Raw genomic sequence first — 22911 nt, forward strand, 5'->3', positions numbered from 1 at the left:
TTTCCGGAAAAATTTTCGACTTTCGACTTTCGGCATCGAGTTGAATCGATACTATTGTTCGCAGGGAGATGGGGTGGGACTACATGTCCTTCCGGCTGTGGATCGGCATCTGGGTGGTGACGATCCTCATCATCCTCGTGGCCATCGACGCGAGCGCCTTCGTGTGCTACATCACGCGCTTCACGGAGGAGAACTTCGCCACCCTCATCGCCTTCATCTTCATCTACAAGGTGACGAAAACAAATGGAAAGAAAGATAACAATGCGTGTGTGGCGACAGCGTCCGATGCAACTATATTGTGCCCCGCCAGGCCGTGGAGAACGTCTTGTCGATCGGGAAGAGGTTCCCGCTCAACACCCACGGCGGCGTCGAGCTGGACTACGACTGCTCCTGCGTGCCGAGCAACCTCACCTCCTACACGAGCCCCATCAACTGGTCCAACGTGTCCACGCAGAACTGTCACGTGAGTGTCGCGCTGCAAAAACATCTCTCTTTTTGGATTGAAACGAGGAAAGTAAAGGCGAGCGTTTTCTTGATTGTGTTCGTGTGCAGACGTTCAACGGCACCCTCGTGGGCACGGGCTGCTTCACGCCCAAGTACGTTCCCGACGTGTTCCTCATGTCCGTCATCCTGTTCCTCGGCACGTTCATCCTCTCGGTGCAGCTCAAGGACTTTAAGAACGCCCTCTTCTTCCCCTCCAAGGTAAGCGTCAGTCTGCTCGACCCCGAGCCTTGCTCGTCTCGTAGAGGCAGCGCGCTGATCTCTCTCTCACTGCCCTCGTCCACCAGGTGCGCCAGTTCATCAGCGACTTCGCTGTCATCATCGCCATCATGTCCATGTCCTTCCTCGACTACTACGCCGGCGTTAACACACCCAAGCTCGAGGTGAGCAAAACAAAGGAGAGGATTTGTAACCCCTTTTTTTCAAAAATATAGTTCTGCCTGCTTGATACTGCTTGGATCTTATCTAAAAGCTCGACCTCCCTCTCCACCAGGTGCCGAGCGAGTTCAAGCCGACGCTGCCGAACCGCGGCTGGGTCATCTCGCCGTTCGCCGGCAACCCGATGTGGTCCATCCTCGTGGCGCCGCTGCCCGCCATGCTGGGCACCATCCTCATCTTCATGGACCAGCAGATCACGGCCGTCATCGTCAACCGCAAGGAGAACAAGCTGAAGAAGGGCTGCGGCTACCACCTCGACCTGTTCGTGCTCGCCAACCTCATCCTCATCTGCTCGCTGATGGGGCTGCCCTGGTTCGTGGCCGCCACCGTGCTCTCCATCAACCACGTCAACTCGCTCAAGCTCGAGTCCGAGTGCGCCGCGCCTGGCGAGAAGCCGCACTTCCTGGGAGTGAGGTAGGCGCCGGTCAAAATCATTTTTGTCACAACTATAAATTTCTTTGACCTTTGACCCCTGACCTCTGACCCCTCCAGGGAGCAGCGCGTCACGCACGTGCTCATCTTCGTGACCATCGGGCTGTCGGTGTTTATCACGCCCGTGCTCTCGCACATCCCCATGCCCGTGCTGTTCGGCGTCTTCCTGTACATGGGCGTGGCCTCCCTCAAGGGCCTCCAGTTCTTCGACCGCATCCTCATCATGTTCATGCCCGCCAAGTACCAGCCCGACTACATGTTCCTGCGCCAGGTGCCCATCCTGCGCGTGCACATGTTCACGCTCATCCAGCTCGCCTGCCTCATCATGCTGTGGCTCATCAAGTCCTTCAGCAAGACGTCCATCCTGTTCCCGCTCATGGTGCGTACGAGGGCCATTTTAATTACGTGAGATTTTACTTCTCAGGAAATTTTCGTTTTCAATCTCTTATTTTTTTCCCAAGAAGTTGCATTTTTTCCGATTTTTCTAGAAATACTTCATTTTTTTCCGATTTTTTTTCTGGAAAAGTTTGAAATTTTTCAGGAAAATTTTTGGATTGTATATTCCCTGTGGCCACAAGTGCTGACCCTCCCCTCCTCCTCTTCCTCCCCGCAGCTCGTCGTGATGATCGCGATCAGGAAGGCCCTGGACTTCGTGTTCATGCGGCGGGAGCTCAAGATCCTGGACGACATCATGCCGGAGACCATCAAGCGCCGGGAGGACGACCAGCGGCAGCTGGAAACGGCTGACGTGAGTCCCGAGGCAGAGACCAACGGCGAGGTGCCCACCCCCTCCTTCCTCACTTACATTATGGCTGCTAAAAACGACCTTTATTGGCGTGGACTGCATGCGTTTGTCTGACTGCCGCGGTGGTGCACGATACCCTGGCCCTAACTTTGTTCGCGGCGGTTCGGGCTGAAGGAAACATAAGGGATCGTCCAGAAAGCGTGTCCGTTTTTTCTCTGATTCATTCGGCAATAATTTCGGGAGCTCGGCGCCTGCGAGGCCCGGGTTAGGCCGGCCCGCGTTACACGCATGCACTGCAGGCGAGATGTTGCCTACCCGACAGGCGCCATGAGAGCTTCCGGAGGCAGGTTCGTAACAGCGAATAACGGACGCGTACTTCCTGGACGGTCTCAAATGAGACGATTCCCCTCTACTTTGGACCGTCTACGCGAATCTTAAACGGAGGGGGAAAGTCTAACTTTCACGCCAGCCGTGTTTGTGCTTTTTTTTTTGAAAATTTGAGCGCGTGATTTTTTTTTACGAGGGGATGCCAGCCTCTCGCTCCCACAGGCGCCGTGCAGTCGGGTATTTAAGAATGGTCGTCCTGCTCTGTGCTCCCAGGACGAAAACCTCCAGATCCCTCTGGCCAACGGCAACATCATGAAGATCCCGCTCGCCTCCATCAACATCACCGAGGAGGTGAACAAGACGGGCATCTGGAAGCAGGTGAACCAGGCGAACTCGCCCACCAAGGACGACCCCAAGAAGGCCAAGGCGGGCGCGGGCAAGAACAGGTACGAGGGGGTCGTTGTATGATACACATGGCAGAGCTACTTCGATATCATTTTTGTAAATACTGAAACTTTTCACTAAAAAAAATCGGAACTTTTTAAATTTAAAAACACGAAACTTTTCCGATATTTCTTTTTTAATAGCATGGGAAAATGTATCAGATTTGCATCTCTATCGGTGAGGGGAGCCACCGGGGTGGCGGGGTGAGGGGCATGCGGGATGCACGTGGGACACTGGGCGCAGGAGCGCTGGGCTGGGGGTCGACGGGAAGCATCACACCGTTCTGCTCTTTGCAGCAGCAGCAAGTCCAAGAAGCGGGGTAACAAGAAGGACGCGCTGCTGGACGAAGAGAACAAAAGACTGTCGACGATGGCGGAGGAGGAGGACGAGGACGAGGGCATCACCATTAAGGTGGGAGGCTCGCCGGCGTGCGGCCTGCCGGCCCTGGCCGTCAACAAGGCGCCCGCGGCCAAGGACCTGGTGCTGGTGACGGAGCCGGGCCCCGGGGCCGGCGGGCCCACCGCCCCGGTGTGAGCCTGTGTAGCAGGCTGCCACAACCCTCCTACCCTACCTACTACCTCTGTGAGTAGCGTGGCGACACTTTACTGTTGGTACCTCGCTGCCCGAGACACCCTTAGAGAGACCCGTATCGTATCCGGCCCTACCACCACCCTCCTCACCTGTCGTTTTGGCTGGAAGTGTTCGGTCGCCACTCGCTTGTTGTGCTCTCCTTATTTTGTTTACAGAGTGTTTTGTTTTGTTTTACTTCGTTTTGTTTGTGTATTGTTTTTGTAGCGTTTTGGCGCAAGATAGTGCGACATTCACATTGTGGTGTGCAGCATGTGATCAATCCTCTGCTTTGTAGTGTTTGTTGTGATATTTTGGTTAATCCCTTCCCGCTTATAAATCCGTATATTTTACATATTTTCCTTCTACCACCAAATTTAGAATACTGAATATTAAAATGAAATATGGAAATCATCGGCCCAATGGTCAATAACAACCACCGGTCCCGCGTCCGTGTACGCCTGGGATGGCGTTGGGTAGACCACCCATTCTCCGCCGGGTCAGCCGAACCGAGTGGGTTGCCTATCTACGTCAGAGCGGCGGCCGTTGGTGCCATACGGGGCGTTTTTAATTAATTATCTGTATCCGTATTAGCGACCCTCGAGCCCTTGGGCACATGCCGACCCTGAAAGCAATGCAGGGTCGATGTGAACGATCCGTTCGACATTAAGTAATTGTTTGTGTTTTTTTTTTCAGGTCGATTACGGGCTCCGAACTGGGAGGGGCGTGAATGGAGCCGAAACCACGGTGTAGTGAGAGCGAGTGGAACCGTCTTGCCCGCGTGGGTGAGGCCGGATTACCGAAAGGACGCTGTCGAGAAGGGTCGGGCTACGAAGCCGGTCGGTGTTAAGTGGATTATCGCAATTCGATAATCGAACTGATAGTTGTCAAGAAAATTTAGTATAGTTAGGGATGTGCACTTCCGAGTACACTGTTCTGAGACATCCTAATTTTGTCGACACAGTTGACACTTCGTCTGGGAACGTCGCCCTCAAGCACGCAGGTCTCTCGTGCATCAATATAGTGGTGAAGCCACATCATGGCTGTAAAATAGGGAAGTGCCAACAATACAGTGACTGTTACTCGCTTGTATGATAATTGTGAAGTTTATTTTAATATCCATTGGAAATAAATGTACAAATACTGCGAACTAAAATTAGCTTAAGTTTGACAACCCTGCCCCAAAACAAAGTCAACTTTTAAGGAAACACTTTATTGATGATTAAAAACACTAACAGCACACTATACACAAAGTCACATGCAGATACAAAAATAAACTGAAGTCCATGTCAATGATACAACAGTAATCATACTAGAAATACAGCCCATTTTACAGGAGTTTGTGCCATCACACAAACAAATTTAGAAGTAAATATTGGTACATAGAAAAAATAAATTACGAAAATTCATCAGTCAATTTAAATACATTGGCGATTGCCAATAGATTATACTATGGTTGACATGTACCAACTTTCAATGTTGAGAAAGCTTTGATTAATACTGACATGTGCAAAGCGATCACAATTATCAAGAATAAATAGTAATAAAATCTCACACAGTATCAACAATGATGTACACTTTTCCTTTACGGTCTAAAGGCTATGATTTATTTTTAAAAACTTAAAGCTTCAGTAGAACAGGCAAATCATGCTAAAATGTACAAAGCCTGCTGCACAGACAACTTGTATTTGTACCTTTAAAATGACAAACATTTATACATACTATATACAAGATAGTGTAAAAGGTAACAGAATGTTGACAAGCCTTTTAACAATTCTTATCAATTTAAATGACTGTAAGGCAAGACTTGACGTACACTACCTGCAATATTTTCACAACGTAAATAATTTATAAAAATTAAAAACGACAGATTGTCCTGGTTTAACATAAAATAACTTCATCTCAACACCATGAAATGTGACATCACATCAGCAATCTTATAACTGCAAGTCATCCACTAGAGGAATATTGGCAACTTCAAAGAACACCCTGCAAAAAGAGGACAGATTAGCAAGGAGTTCCAAGAATAACTGCTAGAATGAAAATAAGATGAAAACTTACTTGTGAGAATATTTGTTGCGAACAGTTTGAAGGGCTGTCTTGGGCTTTTTGTGCAACATGTCATTAAGTTGGTGTACCAGGTCATGGATGTCTTCCAGTTTGTACCCTGTTTGAATTATCGCATGGATTAGTATGATTTCAAGCACTTTTAAGGAGCACTTTCTGAAGTGTGTACTGACCAGAGTAGTACTCTAGGGTTGGGGTCCAACCACCCAGATTCTGCATCTTCAGTGCGAGGAATAGAGTAGCCGCTGCAAGCTTGGAGTCTGACACAGTCACCATACTGTACTCTAATAAAGACAACTCCAGGATAAATCTCGCAAGAGTAAGTTGTGGCATCGCAATTTTAGCACACTGCAACAAAAGAAGTGAAATTAGGAACAAAAAAACAGAACCTTCCTCTTTTAGCCTGCAGCTAACCGAGGTAAAACTTACCCTTGCATAGCGTCTGAGGAATCTGTATGACAGTGGCATGCTGAGGTCAAAGCCAATGACCCTCAGGATGGCAACTTCCATGGCGATTAACTCATCGTGGTTGTAGGCTCCATCACAGATGTAGGTCAGGTCATCAACAAGCGGGGGCACTCGTTCCTAAAAGGGAGGAGGAATGAGTAGCACAAAATTCTTGAGTGATTAAAGTATGCATCATAACTCACTTACATCATATTTGCTGGCAATGAACATAGCAGCTGCTCCAACAAGTTGCAAAGTCTGCTTCCCTACAGGAACTTTAGAGAGGTAAGTGTCGACGATTTTTACTCCTAGATATAATGTCTCATGGTTAAGTTCAAAGTTTTCTTGAACTTCCACCATCCAGTCAATAAGTAGAGAGCGCATGAATCGAGTCAAGTCAATTTGTTTGTCCATGTAGTCAGAAATTCTGTACTTTGCCTGAAACCAAAATAAACAAACATCATATAGTGTGAAGTATAAAATAACCAAGGAGCTACATTAATTGTGCTACATACCTCTCTCTCTTTTAAGTACTCGAAGATGTCATAGGCATATTCTGAGACGGCAAAAGGATCAGTGGCACTTTCAGCGTCAAAGTCTTCAACACCAGGGGGAAGTTTCCTAACAGGTGAAGCAGGGGCTTTCTCCAACTTTGCCTCAGCAATTTCTTCTTGATCAGGACTGAAAAGATAAATGTCAAGTTAAAGTATGAAAGAAACTTCTGGTGTGTGACTCTTGCATGTGTGCAAGAAACTCACTTGATATCCAAAGCAGAAACGTAGAGGGATGTCTCTCCAGAGTCATTCGTTAAAGAAAGACGGGCAGAAAGGCGTTTTGATGCCCGCACGGGCTCTTTGGGGACAACCTTTTGCTTCAATGAAGGAACAGACTCAACAGCAGCTGCAGAAGTTTTGCGAGTGACATGCTGGACCGTAGGTATTTGAGAAGTCTTGGACTGAGTTTGCCTTGTAGGTACGGCAATCCTGACAGGCTTCTCAGCAAGAACCTTCTTACTTGGCGCCTTCACAGGAAGGTCTTTCTTCTCAACAACAACCTTCTTGTCCTTGAACTTGCTGAAAGCCTTTGAGTGGTTGTTAGCAGCATTTTTTAGAGCATTCTTAGTGTCATTGGCTGACTTCCCAATAGCCTGAAAAAGGTGTCAGAGGTAAGAATACTGGAATAATTCATGAAGAAAATATATGAAACAAAAATGAGAACACTTACATTAGTGATTTCACCTAAAGCTGATCTCTTAGTTGCTTTCTTGAGAGGTGATTCTGCTTTCCTTTTCCCAGCCACCTGGTTCTCTCCAAATACCACAGTGCTGTTTGCTCGCTTTGCACGGGTAGCAACGCCATTGCCTAAGACTGAGTCTGCATTGACATTCTTCCACTGCAGGGAGCTTGAGCGAGTAGGAGGAGGCATTGTAGATTGTCCTTGCTAAAACAGTAAAACACAAATGTGATTAGAAGCTAAACAAATTTTACGAGATCCAAGCAGCCACAGCTTGAGAAGATGGCAGGGAGCCAAATCAGCTGATTGTCTAATACACTCCTAAATACTTCAAACATACCAGAACAGGTTTGATACTATCATAACAAAGTTTGGCAGTGACTATAGCAGCAGATAAACTGCCACCAGTCAGACAGCGAAATTTGGCTGACATAGACTTTATCAATGATTCATTGACCATTTTAGGGTGTTGCTGCCACTACCTTCTGCTACAGTATGAATGCACACACCAACATCCCCTTGCTCCAGGCAGGCAGAGCTGGAGCATGTCCAGACTTGCATGATTCCTTCCCCCACCACAAACAGGACACCCCCCCACCCCTACCAAGACATCACCCCCCCCCTCCCCCTCTTTCCCCTCTCCAGACTCCCTCCAAAGAAGCCTGCGACATATTGGTCGACTAACTTTTAAAAGGCTGCTGCTGGTTGAATTTCACCAAATGAGTCTCAACCTCAAGGAGGCAGTAAAAAGAGATACAAAATAAATCTAAACCTGGCTATAACATGAGTGCCTGGCCCACATTGCAAGATACATTAAGCAATCCCTAAAAAATATCTTACAGAACAATGTTACGACTAAGTAGGTAGGCAGCAGCACAAGATGCACTGCTACACGCACCGAGAGTAGCTATCAATTCATGATCACCGTGTTAAGAGGTTAACGGTGTGACTGCTGAACAAACTAATCAGACCCCAAGTTTGCCCTCAGATCTGACCGAGTGCATTTGGACTAGGTGTGCAAAACCTACTGGTCGAAAAGAAACCAACCATAAAATTGACAGAAACGCCAAACTTCGTAGTCAAAGAATTTGTACTATGTTACAAAAGACAAGGTAGCATAGGCATAGGTGATTCAGGAAAGGCACTAAAACACGATACCAGTTGAGGCCGCTAGCAGCCCGTAAAGCCCCAGGAATTGTGCCGGAAAGTACGAAAATTGACCCGCAAAGCGCTTCGCAAACAATCCAAAACGAGTTCAAAAGCGCATCGAAAAAGAATGCGCACGAAATAGTGAGCAATAGGCACCCTACGTAACCTAACGGAAAATGGAGGGAACCATGAACACGGGTAGAGCCCCCACGTATTTAAACAATCAAGCGATCGAAAGGGACGCGTTACCGCTGGGAACTATAATTCAGGTAAGATCACAAAATGCAAACAATCCACTACCAAAATCAATCAGCTAGGAACACGAGAACGACAAACCGGGACCAGGGACCCGGACCGTTACGGCGCCAAAGGGCGGGTGCTGATACCCTTCGAAAATTTCTACCTATCAACCAGCTTTGAACAAAACGGAACGAACCTTGGGTTTCGATTGGACCGTGAACAATACAGAAGAGAAAGAAGCGCTGGGATAAGCAATGTTAGCACTCACCAAATAAGTATGGTCCAGAAAAACAAGTACGTCCCACAGCCGTGTTGCTCCGGTGTTGACGCTGATTCAAATGCAGCTGTGGCGGTTGGTCTCAGGCCTGATTGGCTGCAGCCTTGTGGGTTTTATTTTATTTCACCCCACTGTGTTTTACACTCTGCCAACCTACGCGTCCACAAGAAAACAAAATGGGGGAAAATGGGGACAATTTTTAGCTGCGCTCTTAAATTTTTTCAACAAAAATATCAGTTTGAATAAAGAAATAAAAAATTGATTGATGTTTTCAATCTTTGAGGCGGTCACTTTCGATTGAGAGGGTTAGGACTTTGCATTGAACGGTTGGTACTGCAAGAAGTTGACAACAAATATTGTAGCGCCACCTGGTGTCGAAAGGGAAAAACAGTTTGAATAATATCAGAAGGTAAGTCTGTTAAAATTGTGTTTTTAACATATTAGAACTTAAGTTTGGGTACTTTAAAGGGCTTAATATCATATGTCCTCTATTTATCACAATTTGTTGTTGTTTGGGCGCACTGTTACCGTTCCTTCTCAAAGTTTTGACACATAACCATACTACGTGTTATCATCCTTTGCTTATCTCTTATCTCTGAAAAGAAAACATACCTGGTAAACCACTCCTGCGTTGTCATACGAATTTTCATTTTTCTTATTGTGCTTTTCAACTTTGTTCTTCTGTTCGTGTGCGTTGTTTTCTGCACAACTCTAATACTTGTTTGCCTCCGGGCCGCTTGTTAGTGTCTTATTTTACAGGTTATTTACACCCTGAAGCTTTTCATTGACGTAGAACGGTTTGTTTTAACCCCGGATCCGTTTTCAAGGACCATGGCCAAGGCTATCATACCTCCAATTTCCAAACTGTGTAATGGGGTCATCAGAATTCTCGGCATGAATCCTGGAGTAATGACATTACAGGGCACTAATACCTACCTTCTCGGCGATGGCAAAAGGTAACTGCTGAGTCTGCAGCTCTAGAAAGAACATTATTTTTTTATCCACTCATAGTTTCAATTTTACAGGCGAATACTCATTGACACGGGTGAGGATGGCAAACCAGAGTACATTGCTAATCTTAAAACTGTTCTGGAAGAGGAAGACGTCTCCATTGAACATATCATTATCACACACTGGCATGGAGATCACATTGGAGGAGTAAAAGATATATTACAACATGTTGGGTCAGGTACTGCCTATGGTTTCATATTTTAAAATGCATTCCCACTAACTACTTTACTAACAACACCTATTTTCCCCCTCCAAACTATGTTTTCAATTTGCAGATGTACCGGTATGGAAATTTCCAAGGACTGATGCAGAAGAGCAGTGTGGTATCCCCCTAAAATTTTTAAAAGATGGTGATGAGTTTAAAGTTGATGACACAGTTTTAAGGTAATTGTCATCATCACAATGGCATAACTCTTGAACATGTAGTACATCATCATTTCAGTTTTATCATATTTTCCCTGATATTTCTTCAACACAGAGTCTGTCACACTCCCGGCCATACTACTGATCATGTAATTCTGTTTTCACCAGTCAATGGACACATGTTTAGTGGTGATAATGTTTTGGGTGAGGGCACTGCTGTTTTTGAGGATTTATATGAGTACATGAAGTCTTTAAACAGCATGCTAAAATTGAATCCCATTAAAATTTTTCCTGGTCACGGCCCAGTAGTTGAGGTAAGTTTGATTCCTAGAATGAATACTGGCATGAAGAACAGAATTTTTGGATTCTCAAATTAAAACATTTTGTTAACAGGATCCAGTTGAAAAGCTGTCATATTACATAAACCATAGGAATGCTCGAGAAGCCCAAATCTTATCAGTTCTTCATGATAATCCGGAAAAGAAATTGACTGCTATGGACATAGTAAAGATTATTTATGTGGTAAGTTCAGATGTACTTGTGTGAATGCCTTTTAAACCTACAGTTTCTTTACTTCCTTTAAAATTTTCAGGATGTAAATGAAAATCTCCACAATGCAGCTGCTTTCAATGTAAACCACCACTTAGAAAAACTGCTGAAGGAAGGAAAGGTAGTGTCACAAGATGGGAGTTGGGTGTATCGAAAACAAGAATGCAACCTTTAGCACGTCCTTACCTTGGAGGTAAGCTATTTCATAATGTTTGTACTGTATTAGTGTTAAATAAGATTAATTATTATTGGTATCTCAGTTTGATTGAACATGTGAATTCAAATTCTATACCTTATTATTGTTGCATACCTATTTGTTGGTCTTTGGTGTATAAACTATATTTTTGTTATCTAATCCTTACGGTTTAGACTCTTTATTTCTACTTTATGAAGTAGGATTCTTTAAAGAACCCAAAGTTCTGGAAAGATTGCAGTGGGCTGGGAAATCAACTTAATACATCTCTATTGGTAGAATTGCACCTTTAGCCCATTATGCTGTGGAAATTGGAAACAGACCTGGTACCTTTTACTAGAGAACTTTGCTTTAATTCTGGAAACATGTCACTTCCACTTTCTAATCATGTGCAGTTATGAATGGTGCCATGAACTCAACCGAGTAAGGGAACTGTTCCAATTAATGTCATGTACTGAGAGTTAGCAAAAGTACTTTACACAACTTGGTATATTTCTGTTAGGTGTCCTGCTCTACAGCAGTACAGCAATGCCAGCATTCAAGCCAATGTATATGGTTGTTGGTTGTTGACTATTTGTCATATTCACTTGTACTCCATTTGGTGAAATAAGATCATTCACTCACAGCTGACAGATATATTTAATCACTTGAAAATGTTACAGTACTATTGTGCGCCTTCTGTATCTGCAGTATCAATCTGAGGATGTGTTACATGCATATTTAGAGAAAGTGTTATCTTCTATGCTTTCTAAAATCAGTTTCTACATAGGCTTTGAAACAAAAAGACCGTATGTCTGCTACCTTTTCCTATTGTAATTGCAAAATCATTTACTTTTATTCAATTAATTAGGCTAATGTAATTGTTACCATCTTATTTCTTAACATCTACATTTATTGCTGCACTCCATTTTACAGAACAAGACGTTCTGAGAAAAAGCAATCAGATGAATTATGTTCCAAAGAATAAGATTTATGATTCTCTTTGGTCTGAAGCATACCCAGCTCTATGAAATGGAATTTGTTTCCTGGTTTTGACAAGGCAAATATTTGAGGTCTTCTTTCTTGTCTTAAACATTGGGTTGTATGTATTTCTAGTGATTGACTTTCGCATCTCTTTAAAAATAACTTTGAAAGGGCTATGTGCCAATTAATCACGGTACATATTGTATTTGCTTCTATTTATATGTATATCACTGATACATTTTCACATCACCGAATCAATTTCAGCTTCTTATTGCTTGTAACATTCAACACATTTCTGCATGCTCAAGAGGTTTCAAAATACCTATTTGTATGGGTCTCAATTACCTAGTATGCAATATATTCTGGAACAGATCTATTTTAAAATTACATTTTAAAGAAATTAAAGAGTTCAAGATTTCTAATTAAGGAATGCTTTATCCTTTCATTTTGGCACAGGGATAAAACAGATATGTCAGATGTAAATTTATTAGGTAAATTCAAGTAACAAGAATAAGAAGAAACTAATTCCACATTGACACCTCTATGTAATTTACTTCATTTTTGTACACTGTGTACAACTCTGTGTATTCTCAGTCAAAGAACATGGATGTTATCATCACATTCTGCTTGTAGTGGTGCAATAGTTTTTGAAAACTTATCCATTAGCAATGTGCGCAAAACTATTCACTCATTGCATGGACTTCTCAGTCAACTGTCTGAAGCCTCAGGGTTTTACCAAATTCACCTGAGTGTAAGAACGCCCCACTTTAAATGGCTCAATTTTTTTTTGAAAAAGTTGGTTCATGGGAAATGTCCTCAGAGAGTCCCCTCAAGCACTTCTTTAGGATTGGTAGTGGTATATGTGCTTAAAGACCCCCCTCGGCTTAACCCACCCACACGAGACCAAACCCCATCCTTTAGAAACAATTTTTTTGGGGGGAAAAGGTTTTTTATACTCAGGTGAATATGGCACCTCATTTTCGGTTGTGATATTTTTTAGGCCACAATAAAGCGATTTTTACCCACTAGTTTATAGTGTCATTGTTGGCTTGAATACATCTACCATGACGTACGCCAGTGGGCAAAAAACCTTTTCTTTTTTTTAGCACAATCCGTATACTCTGAGATTCATGCACAAATGTTGCCGAATATTTTGATTACTTGGCAACATTGTGGGCTTTTGTGCTGTGGGAGGGCTACTTACTGCTCACATCTACTTCATTTTGAAAATATTTGGTGTTTAACATCAATACTTAATTAATTAGTTTCAAAAAGTATCTTATGAAGTTACTAATAGATTGGTGTTTTTAAGTGATGTTTTACTGAAGCAGCATAAGGTAGCAGGCAGAGTCATAACCTGAATTATTGCATGTTGGATAGGAAATATATATTTCTAATGGTCAACCAAAGCAAGCATTGAAGCTTAATTAGGAATTTATAGGCCATTAGAAACAGACACATAGAACACATTAAGGTACTTACTTTCGTAGTTTCATATCTGAATACATGCTCACAAGAAAATTTCACTGATCTGTGGATGGCACATACCTTTTTCATCTGCAGTTGAATATTTTATTCTTTTTCTGATTTGACAATTTATGCTCAATTATCAAATTATGATCACCTTAACACCACAGTATTGTTGATCACAGGAACAATTTTCCGTACTGTGTGACGGATTGACGGTGTACTTTGAAATTGTTATGTTCCCGTTGGATAAATATCACCAGGTACATGTTTAACTGTTACAGTATTGAGCTCAAATATAGGTGAGCTTTTGTTAAGTACTTACAGAGTTTGCAGTTTGAGCATAAGGCACATAAGGTCAAGGACCAGTATTCCAAAATTGCTTAACATTTCCTCTGTCAACCAAAACTTACAAAGAGGGACCAGAAACGCATTTAACTTCTTATGTCCACAGTGATCAGGAACATTTTTGATTATCTATACTCAACAGTGTTGTAAAGTACTTATTGCACAATCCTCATCACAGTTTCACTTAAGACTTCCTAAAGGGAAGTAATAATTAGTCTAACACATTCTTATAAAATCCAAGACATAAAAATCTCATGAAATATTAACTCTGTACAGGATTGAGTAGTCTACATTCTTTACATATATTACAAGGGTACATGATTTTGACCCATATTTGTACTTTTGTGACTTTAGCACTTTGATGCAAAGTAAGTTAGTTCTATATAAGCGTATAGAGTCTGGGAACTCGTGAGAAAGTGTGAACACAAAAGTAGACTTAAATAAACCATAGTTGCTGAATTAACTTTCCACTTAAATGAATTGGACCTCCAGATGTCATGTCATCGAGAGCAAATATTGAGATCAGCTAAATTAATAATCAGAAGATGTTTTAGACATAATAATTCAATTTTGTTGAACAATGCGGATATGTTCCACATAGAATTTTGTTGATGACTGGAATCCTGACCATTTTCTTAACATGGATTCTTTCCAGTTTTAAACTATTTGATGTTGCTGTTTGTGTCTCAGAGAAACTGAGTTCCCTTCCTACCAAGAGTAAGAGTCTAGCTAGACAGGCAAGTACTCAAAGTGACCTTATTACTATTATAAAAGAATGTTCTCGAGGAGGCAGAAATAAAGTAATGTGATGTGAATAAATTATTTGTGCTATCTTTCTTACTAGAACATTGGGATGAGTCTTATAAGGATTTCACATTGTCATTTCTGGTTTGGCAACACCCCAATCTGAGTTTGGCTTTTCTCCTCTAACTTCATCTAAACCAGAAGTCAGGTACATAATCACAAAATTTGCATTGTTAGTCAATCATAACTCCCTGGTTAATACTAGATTCTCACTGAAACACTGCCACACTTATTAAGAAAAACAAAAGTCGTTGTAGAAGCAAAAGTAGACCGAATGCACAGATGTGAAGGGTACCAGGGGAAACTATTTCATCTAACACAATTTTACACATACATCTACAGACGACACTTAAAAGTTTCCCTCAAATGCATTTGCTTCATTAGCTGACCCGCGCGCGGCGGGCGCTCCCACTCAGCACTACACTTGATCGAGCAGTCTGTGCGTCTCACTGGGTGTCCGTGGCCCCGCCTTGGCCGGCGACGACTCCTCCGCCATCGTGATCCTCACGCCCTCGAGGAGCTTGGCGCTCTCGGCGGGGTCGCCCTCGTCGTCGTCGTCCGCGGCCGCGTTGGGCGTCGGGCTGGGGCTCGGGCTGGGGCTCGGGCTAGGCCCCAGGCCCCCGCCGAGGCCGCTGCCGAGGCCGCCGCCGAGGGCGTCGGGCGCCGCCCCGGAGTGGCCCGAGAGGCCACCGGGGGAGGCGAGCTGGGGCACCTGGGTGTTGGGGGTGAGGCCGGGCGCGTTGGAGCCGGCGTCGCCGTCGGGCCGCGTCACCCCGCCCGCGCCGGCGCCGCCCTTGCCCGTCAGGTAGTACGTCATGAGCTGGCCCTTGCCCTTCACGGACACCATCCCGCGCTGCTCGAAGTTGTAGCCGAAGTTGCGCAGGATGCTACACGTCTCCTCCGTCACCTGTGTGGCAGAGAGAGAGGCGCATTAGGTTGACGCGCGGGCCTGGTTGACGCCGTCCTCGCGAGACGGCCCCCCCTTACCCACCTGGATGCAGCCCGCGCGCCCCGTGCTCTCCATCCGGGACGCCACGTTGACCGTGTTGCCCCAGATGTCGTAGTGCGGCTTCCTGGCGCCGATGACGCCCGCCGTGATGGGGCCGTGGTTGATGCCCATCTTGAGTACGAAGTGGTTGAAGCTCTGCTCGTTGACGCTCTGCAGCGCCTTCTTGAGCTCGAACGCGAACTCGACGAGCAGCGCCAGGTGCGCCCACCGCACCGTGATCGGGTCGTCGTCCTGCAACCGTCCAAGGCCGTTAGAGGAGCGTCCTGGCCAGGTAGACGGGCCGCCGCCGCGCTTCCCCTCCGTCCCCGGCGCGACGCCGAGGTCCCCGCCCTGCCCTGCCACCCCTCGCCGCGCCATCCCTTCCGCCCCAGCACCCCTGGGACCCCTGACCCGCAGCGGGGTCAGGTAAGGTAGCCGGAGCGGAGGGTGCGCGCGAGTCCTTCCCTTCCCTCTCCTCAAGATCCTGCGCCCCCCCCCCCTCCCCCGTGCAGGTTGGGCTGCCTACCCGCACGGCGCTCTTCATACCGTGACACACACCTTGACTTTCTTTGTCGGGTTGATCCCGCTGGCGGCCATGTACGTCGACCCGATGGTCTTGATCTTGATGATGTCCTGGAACTGCGGCCACTCCAGGAGCTGCGAGACCAACATAAGCCGACGCCCGACGCGTTATTAGAATATATACTTGTATAGTTCTACGCTACAGACAGCACACTGGTTCGAACCCTTACCGCGTCGAAGTCGGAGATGACTTCATTGAGAAACCGTAGACATTCCAGCCCCTGGTTATTCACACTCTCCTCTGAATAGAACTCTGCGGACAAAGTCAGGCACATTAATTTTCCACAGATCAATTTAAAAAAAAATGCAATTTTTTTGTAAAATAAAAAAACAAATTTAAGGAAGGGGATATGAATTTTCACCTGAGAAATTCGGCATGGACGCGAAGAGCACGCCGACCTCGGCGAAGCTGTCGGCGTAGAGCTCCTCGTGCTGGCGGAAGCGCTGGCGCAGGAAGTGCGCGGCCACGTGCTGGGGCAGGATGTTGTAGACCAGGGCCTCGTTGCGCTGCCGCATGTCCGCCGCGAACTCGCGCTGCTCCTCCACCTCGGTGCGCCACAGGAAAAGCACCCGCAGCGCCTTCTCCATCTGTTTCATTCGGAAATAGTAATCATTTTTATTGTTCGTTTGTACCTTCCTCTGAGTTACTCAAGGGTCGTGGTGCGAACGTAAAACGAACCGACCGATTTCGGACAGAAGCCTCAACGTCAGTTTCCCGCCCTTCCCCTCCCCCGGCGACTAGAGCGCACTCTATCGCGTCCACTCGCCCCCACTGGGTCGCTCGCTCTCGCTCGACAAACAACTGACAACTGGATGTGTTGTTGTGCTCGGCTCACTCGCCCCACAGTTCACCACGCCGCGTCGACTGTCACACCGGGTTTTTCTCTCTTCTAGATCGTCTACTCAGAATTCTACAAATTTTTAACGATCGAAGGTAAGGTCATCGCCAGTTATGCGTGTGTGTGTGTATATGTGTGGTGTGCGCGTGCGTGTGCGCCAAGGGTGGTGGTGGTCGTGAAGATTGTGAATGAACGAAGCACGGCCTACTTCGCGTCGCGACGGGCACGCCGTCGGCGCTAGCTCCACATGCGGCCTCCGCGGACCAGTGCGCCTGCTGCGTGGGTTTTACTTGACGTCGAGCAGGTAGGGTTAGGTAGGGTCGGGAAGGCTCCCTCTCCACCCCCCGCCCCTACCACCACTCCATGCATCCGTTTTTGTTCTCCTTACTTCTGCTCCGCGCTCTAGACAAGTACGCCATTGCACTACCACATTATTTTCTGTTTACGTATCGTGACTGTCTCGTCTGCTGCAAACTGTCGTGTGTTTCTCCAGGCGACCGCTCCTTCAAACCCGCGCGATGTCGCGTTTTTCTTGCAGAGCGTCATGGAGGAGCTCCCGGACGACGCGTTGCTGCGGGTGCTGCGGTTCGTGGACGTGCCCTCGCTGCTGACGTGCCGCCTGGTGTGCAAGAGGCTCAGGGACCTGGCGCTGCACGCGGACGCGTGGCGGCACCGCGAGTTTGGTGGCGGCTTGGTGGAGTACGTCGGCAGCTACTGCTGCATGTGCCCCGTGCTGCGCCTGGCGCCGTGCCTGCGCGTCCTGAGGGACCCGACCTGCGTCCCCCGCCCCGCCAACACCTGCCGGTCGGCGGCGCTCGCCTGGACCTCGTGCGCCGCGGCCGAGCTGCGGCTGTACGTCAAGGACGACACGGACGCCGGCACCGCCGCCGTCGCGATCCTCAGGCAGGAGGCGCTCGGGAGGCTCAGGCGCGTCGAGCTTGTCCTCGCTCACGGCCCGCTGCTGCAAGTCTCCGACACCATGGCCTGCGTGCTGTTGGCGACGGTGGCATCCACGCGTGGCTTGGATACGATAAAATTTCCGTCGTTCTCACTCGATGATTCGAGCGTTCAAATCGCGGCCTCCTTGTCCCTTGGCGGCGCCACACCGACCCCATCCGTGAAGCACTTTGAGTGTGGCTACCTGAACGAGACATTCCTGAAGTTCATCCTGACCGCGCACTCCGCCACCCTCGAGACTGTCCGCCTTAACCTCGGCGTGTCGGGCATGTCCTGCACGTACATCGCGCCCCTGCTGGCCGGCCTGCCAAACCTCAGGGAGCTGTCGTGCTGGAACCTCCCCGGGCTGGAGGCCGTGGCTGCCTGCGCGTCGCTCCGGGACCTGACCCTCACTATCAGCTCCTTGAGACGGCACCGGCGGGGGGCGGCCGCCGCGCGGACTGCCGCGTTCCTCAGTCGTGCCGTGCAGCTGCGCGAGCTGACTCTGCGCTACGGGCCCATCAACCTCACCGCCAGCGTCTCTGGCGCCCGGGTGGGCGCGGACGCCATCCGGGCCCTGGCCTCGACGGGGAGGTCCCGCCTGGAGACGCTGTTCCTCATAGCCTTCGACTCGGAGGGGGAGCAGTCGCACGCCGCCCAAGTGCAAGCGCTGATCGACGCGCTGCCGTCGCTGCCTGCCCTACGGGAACTGAGGACGTATTTAAACGTGAAGCAGGAGAACGACGCCCTGGTGCTGTCCATCACCCCCACCACTGCACCCGCCCTCCAGAGGGTCCAGCTGGGGCTCGCAGACGACCTGTGCGTTCACGCCTGGTTCCACGGGGACGCGTTCAAGACCGTCATGGCGAGAAACCCCTTGCTCCATTTCAATCTTTACGGAAAGACGATCTACTGTTTTAAAAAGACATGTCCGTCATGCGCACGAGGTTGCCACTCAGTACTGGCGGAGTGGGGAAGGATCTACTACGTGTTCTGCCATGATTCGGACGAAAAATGTCCAACAAACCACAAGACTAGAACCCACTTCTTTATCCACTGGGTCCATAACGATTGATGAGATTGTCTGGTTATTTGGTTTCCATTTCCTTTGTTTGACTATTTGTCTTAACAATTTGTGTTTTGTTTGCTTTTGCTTTATGGGCTGTAAATTAAATTATTGCTTGTTTTGGATGTGTTTGTTTTTTTATCAGAATATTGACATTTCCGCACAATAAGCTCCGATATGATTCATTAAAAAATATCCAGTTGCCTTTGAGGACTCCACCACACAACACTTGATTCCAACCCCACAGCGTAAATCTGGCTCTATCACTAGCTACCTAGGATTTAAAAAACAAAAATACATTTTCAGTTGTGCACTCACGTGTCGACAGAGGAAGCCCAGTGCGATGGTGACCACGATGAGGACGCCCGACAGCGAGAACTTGCTCGGCACGATCGTCCTGTAGACGGCACTAGAGATGTAAATTTTCAGAAAAATACACATTTAAGTTTTCGTGCAAAATTTCCCCCTAAATTACCCCAAATGACGATAAAAAAATATTTCATGTTTTTAAGGTTTCAAACAGAATTAAAAGCCCAGGAAATTTTTCTAAAAATTTTCCGAAAATTTGTGGAAATTTCCAACCCTAGTTTTTAAAATACTATTTGATTTGAGTAATTTTTTTTCTGATTGTTCTATCTCTGCCACACAGCACTCACGTCCAGTCGCGGAGGCCGCGGCGCTCCTCCTGGTCCAGGGCGGCCCCGATGACGACCACGTTCATGGCGCAGTGCGCCAGCGCGATGAGCGACAGCAGCAGCACCTTGAGCAGGTGCGACAGCTGCGCGGGCAGCGAGGACGCCACCAGCACCAGCACGCAGAAGTACGAGAAGTAGGACGGGTACAGGCACGTCTGGCCCGGCGTCTGCAACAGGTAGGAACCTCAGCGTCGGACTCTACCCGCGAGGTGGGGTACTTTTTTTCACGGCCGTCGGCTCGTGAAACCTGGCAGGTTTCATGTATCGTGCGCGCTATGGGTACAGCTACCCCGCGCTTTGAAAAAGTGTTCAACCAAGGTTAATCTGGGTGTATCGTAAGAAAAGTACCCCACCCTCCTGAAGGGTAATATAAGTACCCCACCCTCCTGAAGCGTGATAAAGGTGTACAACCCCCCTGAATCGTAATAAAGAGGCACGATCTGCGGAGGCGTGATAAAAGTACCCCTGAGGTGATAAAAGTACTCCTGAGCTGATAAAAGTACCCCTGAGGTGATAAAAGTACCCACCGCCGCGGTGCAGGGTGCGGCGGACGGCGCCTCGGGCAGGCCGTCGCCCAGGACCTGGGGCAGGGCCTGGGCGGGCGCGCCGCCGCTGCGGTTGGCCGCGATGGCCACGCCCTCGTAGTCGGTGCAGTTGACGACCAGGCCCGGCGTCGAGCACGACACCATGTCGACGACGTTGGCGGCGCCCAGGATGAGCACGACGACGAGGGCGAGCGAGCGCCGCACCCACAGCGTGTTGTTGAGGGACTCGGAGCAGCGCACGAGCGTGCCGGGGAAGGCCTTGGGCAGCGCCTCGGCCACCACGCAGATGGTCAGCAGGATGAGGAAGATGAGGCCGAGGATGAACGACATGATGTTCATCGTGTCCCTGGAACAGAACAGCGAGCCGAACAGCCGTCAGTACTCGCCACCGCAGCTAGCAATCTTAATTTTCAGGAAAAGTATCCTCAGGAATTTTTATTACAATTTCTTAATTTTTTCCTGAAAAGTTACTTTCCTTTTCAATTTTTCTGTAAATATTTCCAATTTTTCCAATTTTTCTGGAAAAGTTACCAATTTTTTTTTCGGAAAGAATTGCCCGGCGTGCTAGCGCGTTGTATACCTGGGCAGGACGATCATCTGCGCGACGGACGTGAAGAGCAGCGCGATGGGGCAGCCGATGATGGACAGCGAGCTGTTGGTCTCCTTGTGGTGCTGGTAGTCCTGCTCCTTCTTGCCGTCCACGAAGGCCAGGGTCAGCAGCTTGGTGGCGCTCGAGAGGTCCCTGCCGCATCGGAACCGTGTTAGCGCGGGGCGGTCAAATTTACGCCATTCTCACAGAGTGGGATAAGGTTTTTCGAACGGACGTTTGGGTCAAAGAGCTCAACCAAAAATGTTGAAGTATTCAAACAATACGCCGAGTGAGACCCCCCCCCTTTTCCCTCCCGAAAAAGTAAACCCTTACTTCTGTCCGTCGCGGCTCATGAGCTCCTTCCGGAGGCGCTTCTTGAAGTCCTCGGAGTCCTCCTGGCCGCGGCCGCCGGCCTCGGCGAGCACCCTGGTCTCCTCCTGCAAATAACACGCGGCGTGTTGAGCGCATAGGCGGGCCCGGTGTCGATTCGCTTATAGTGGCGTAAGGGAGCCTGCAGGACCCCAGGACCCCTTTCCCTTTGTGCTTCCCGCTTACGTTGCAGTGCTCGTCCTTGGCTATCTCGAGCGCCGTGTCCTCGGTGATGCCGCCGTTTTGCGGCTCGGCCGAGTCTCCGGCGAACTGCGTCCCGGAAAGGGAAGAGACACACGTTCAGATTAGACATGGCGTTCAACCTGTTGCAATTACTTCCCGATGGGGTACTTCACCATCAGTTCAAGCGTATACAGATTTTCTCCCTTGATTGTTCTTAATTATTTTTTAGTTTTTTTTTCTTCTTATATTTGTCTCTGACTTTTCCCTGTATTTTTTTTTTGAGTGGTGTACTCTGATTTTATTTTATTTTTGTACTGAAGTACCCCTTCCGCCGAAGTACTCACCGGCTTGAGCGTCTTGGTGATGAAGTACGTGGTGATGTTGGCGGCGCGCAGCATCTCTTCGCGCTTCTCCCCGTAGGCGCGCTCCGTCTCGAAGGCGCCGTCCAGGAAGCCGAGGGTCCTGTTGGAGATGTGCACCCTCCTGCGCGGCAGCACACGCACGAGGTGTATTCTTTAGTACAGTGCACATCGTGTGTTTCAGTTTACATTAGGGTTGGAAGCCCTGGAAATTTTCCGGAAAATTTCCGAAAAAAAGCAAAAAATTTCCGGGAAAACGGAAAATTTTCCAGATCTGAGAAAATTTCCGTTTTTTTTCCATTAATTTTTGGGATTTTTTCGGAAATTTTTCTTGAACTTTGGAAAATTTACAACCCTAGTTTACATTTATTAAGGCTTTTGGATACGCGCAAATTTAATCCGTGGCCGCGCTATATTGCATTTTGTTTCCGTCATCATGAGACATTCTTTACGAAATAACTCTGAAAACTATTTGGCACTGAATATGTCGGGGCCGACGGCTCGCCGCTCTGGCGCGCTCGTCCGCCCCCGCGCGTGTGTGTGGCGTAGTGTCGTACCCTTTCATGCCGCTGCTCTCCATCTTGTTGGCGAGCTCCACGTCCTTGGAGTACACGTCGAACTGCCACTGCCGCTGGCCCAGGACGCCGGCGAGCACGGCGCCCGTGTGGATGCCGACGCGCATGTCCACCGGCGAGTTGGTGGACTGCTGCACGTACCTGTGAACAAGAGAGCGCGCGGGCGCGGGGGGGCGTCGTCAGGCACCTGAGGTATCGGAGGGGTTATTGCCGAGGATTGCGGGGTGAAGGCCTCGGGGACGGCGGCCGCGATGTTCCCCCGGGAGGTCGGCACCGCGAGTGCCGCCCCGGTAAGCGGGAGGCCTACGCTGCTGTTGGTAGGCGCCGCGTCGGGGTGCGGCCCCCGGGAGGTAGGCACCGCGAGTGCCGCCCCGGTAGGCGGGCGGCCTACGCTGCGGTTGGTAGGCGCGGGCCGGCCTCCAGCTCCCACGGGCTTGCGGGCCGAGGCGGGCGGCGCGTGGCGGAGGTGGCGGGTGGCACGGAGGAGGAGGAGGACAAGAGGCCGCCAGGGCCAGGGGAGCAGGGGGTTGGTGGGGCACGGATTCATCGGATGCCTGTGGCTGTCAACGACCTGTTCATTGAATATCTCGGTCACGTCAGGCCGTGTCTGTCCAGGGGGG

The 22911-nt window shown here is 48.4% G+C and overlaps 5 protein-coding genes across 9 annotated transcripts in view; 3 read left to right on the plus strand and 2 right to left on the minus strand.

Moving 5' to 3' along the window:
• LOC113214622 (sodium bicarbonate cotransporter 3) overlaps positions 1-4610 on the plus strand; it is a gene marked incomplete in the record, with an annotated part of 35136 nt that extends 30526 nt beyond the window's left edge. The window contains 10 exon segments of the mRNA XM_052270334.1: positions 65-230; positions 311-463; positions 553-702; positions 789-884; positions 995-1353; positions 1432-1750; positions 1985-2119; positions 2717-2889; positions 3184-3469; positions 4151-4610. Of these exon segments, the coding sequence (XP_052126294.1) occupies positions 65-230; positions 311-463; positions 553-702; positions 789-884; positions 995-1353; positions 1432-1750; positions 1985-2119; positions 2717-2889; positions 3184-3421 (1789 nt within the window).
• A 41-nt stretch (positions 4611-4651) lies between these two features.
• LOC113214619 (G2/mitotic-specific cyclin-B3) lies at positions 4652-9002 on the minus strand. Its single transcript, XM_026434056.2, has 9 exons — positions 8859-9002; positions 7193-7408; positions 6727-7115; positions 6484-6649; positions 6176-6406; positions 5951-6106; positions 5695-5869; positions 5516-5621; positions 4652-5443 (listed from the first exon to the last, which is right to left on the minus strand). The coding sequence occupies exons 2-9, from the start codon at positions 7391-7393 to the stop codon at positions 5392-5394; spliced, it is 1476 nt and encodes a 491-aa protein (XP_026289841.1). The 5' UTR covers positions 7394-7408; positions 8859-9002; the 3' UTR covers positions 4652-5391.
• Positions 9003-9183: 181 nt separating this feature from the next.
• Positions 9184-12974, plus strand: LOC113214621 (beta-lactamase-like protein 2 homolog). 5 transcript variants are annotated; one of them, XM_026434059.2, is made up of 7 exons: positions 9184-9276; positions 9627-9823; positions 9893-10056; positions 10154-10262; positions 10357-10555; positions 10635-10763; positions 10834-12974. In XM_026434059.2, exons 2-7 carry the CDS (start codon positions 9699-9701, stop codon positions 10963-10965), a joined length of 858 nt encoding a protein of 285 aa, XP_026289844.1. In that variant the 5' UTR covers positions 9184-9276; positions 9627-9698; the 3' UTR covers positions 10966-12974. The 5 variants fall into 5 exon arrangements, with proteins under 5 accessions (XP_026289844.1, XP_026289843.1, XP_052126361.1 ...); XM_026434058.2 differs by having other exon boundaries at positions 9202-9276; positions 9612-9823; XM_052270401.1 differs by lacking the exon at positions 9184-9276 and adding an exon at positions 9351-9482.
• LOC113214623 (adenylate cyclase type 3) overlaps positions 11604-22911 on the minus strand; it is a 59619-nt gene continuing 48311 nt past the window's right edge. The window contains 13 exon segments of the mRNA XM_052270430.1: positions 11604-15472; positions 15557-15805; positions 16112-16210; positions 16306-16388; positions 16498-16723; positions 19295-19385; positions 19633-19838; positions 20199-20562; positions 20797-20958; positions 21139-21242; positions 21361-21444; positions 21702-21840; positions 22274-22432. Of these exon segments, the coding sequence (XP_052126390.1) occupies positions 14984-15472; positions 15557-15805; positions 16112-16210; positions 16306-16388; positions 16498-16723; positions 19295-19385; positions 19633-19838; positions 20199-20562; positions 20797-20958; positions 21139-21242; positions 21361-21444; positions 21702-21840; positions 22274-22432 (2455 nt within the window). The 3' untranslated portion in view covers positions 11604-14983.
• On the plus strand, positions 16898-19101 carry LOC113214620 (uncharacterized). The gene is made up of 2 exons (XM_026434057.2): positions 16898-17069; positions 17513-19101. The coding sequence occupies exon 2, from the start codon at positions 17519-17521 to the stop codon at positions 18983-18985; it is 1467 nt and encodes a 488-aa protein (XP_026289842.1). The 5' UTR covers positions 16898-17069; positions 17513-17518; the 3' UTR covers positions 18986-19101.

The sequence above is a fragment of the Frankliniella occidentalis genome, unplaced genomic scaffold (assembly GCF_000697945.3).
Source record: "Frankliniella occidentalis isolate FOCC.00 unplaced genomic scaffold, Focc_3.1 Scaffold5, whole genome shotgun sequence".
Taxonomy (NCBI): Eukaryota; Metazoa; Arthropoda; class Insecta; order Thysanoptera; family Thripidae; genus Frankliniella; species Frankliniella occidentalis.

Bases quoted from the DNA above. Each gene is read 5' to 3' on its own strand.
- LOC113214619 (XM_026434056.2), bottom strand. From the start codon at position 7,393: ATGCCTCCTCCTACTCGCTCAAGCTCCCTGCAGTGGAAGAATGTCAAT. The intron at 5,622-5,694 runs GTCAGTACACAC...TAATTCAAACAG, and splicing joins AACCCTAGAGTACTACTCTG to GGTACAAACTGGAAGACATC. The intron at 5,444-5,515 runs GTAAGTTTTCAT...CTCTTTTTGCAG, and splicing joins CGCAACAAATATTCTCACAA to GGTGTTCTTTGAAGTTGCCA.
- LOC113214621 (XM_026434059.2), top strand. From the start codon at position 9,699: ATGGCCAAGGCTATCATACCTCCAATTTCCAAACTGTGTAATGGGGTC. The intron at 10,556-10,634 runs GTAAGTTTGATT...TTTTGTTAACAG, and splicing joins GTCACGGCCCAGTAGTTGAG to GATCCAGTTGAAAAGCTGTC. The intron at 10,764-10,833 runs GTAAGTTCAGAT...TAAAATTTTCAG, and splicing joins TAGTAAAGATTATTTATGTG to GATGTAAATGAAAATCTCCA.
- LOC113214620 (XM_026434057.2), top strand. From the start codon at position 17,519: ATGGAGGAGCTCCCGGACGACGCGTTGCTGCGGGTGCTGCGGTTCGTG.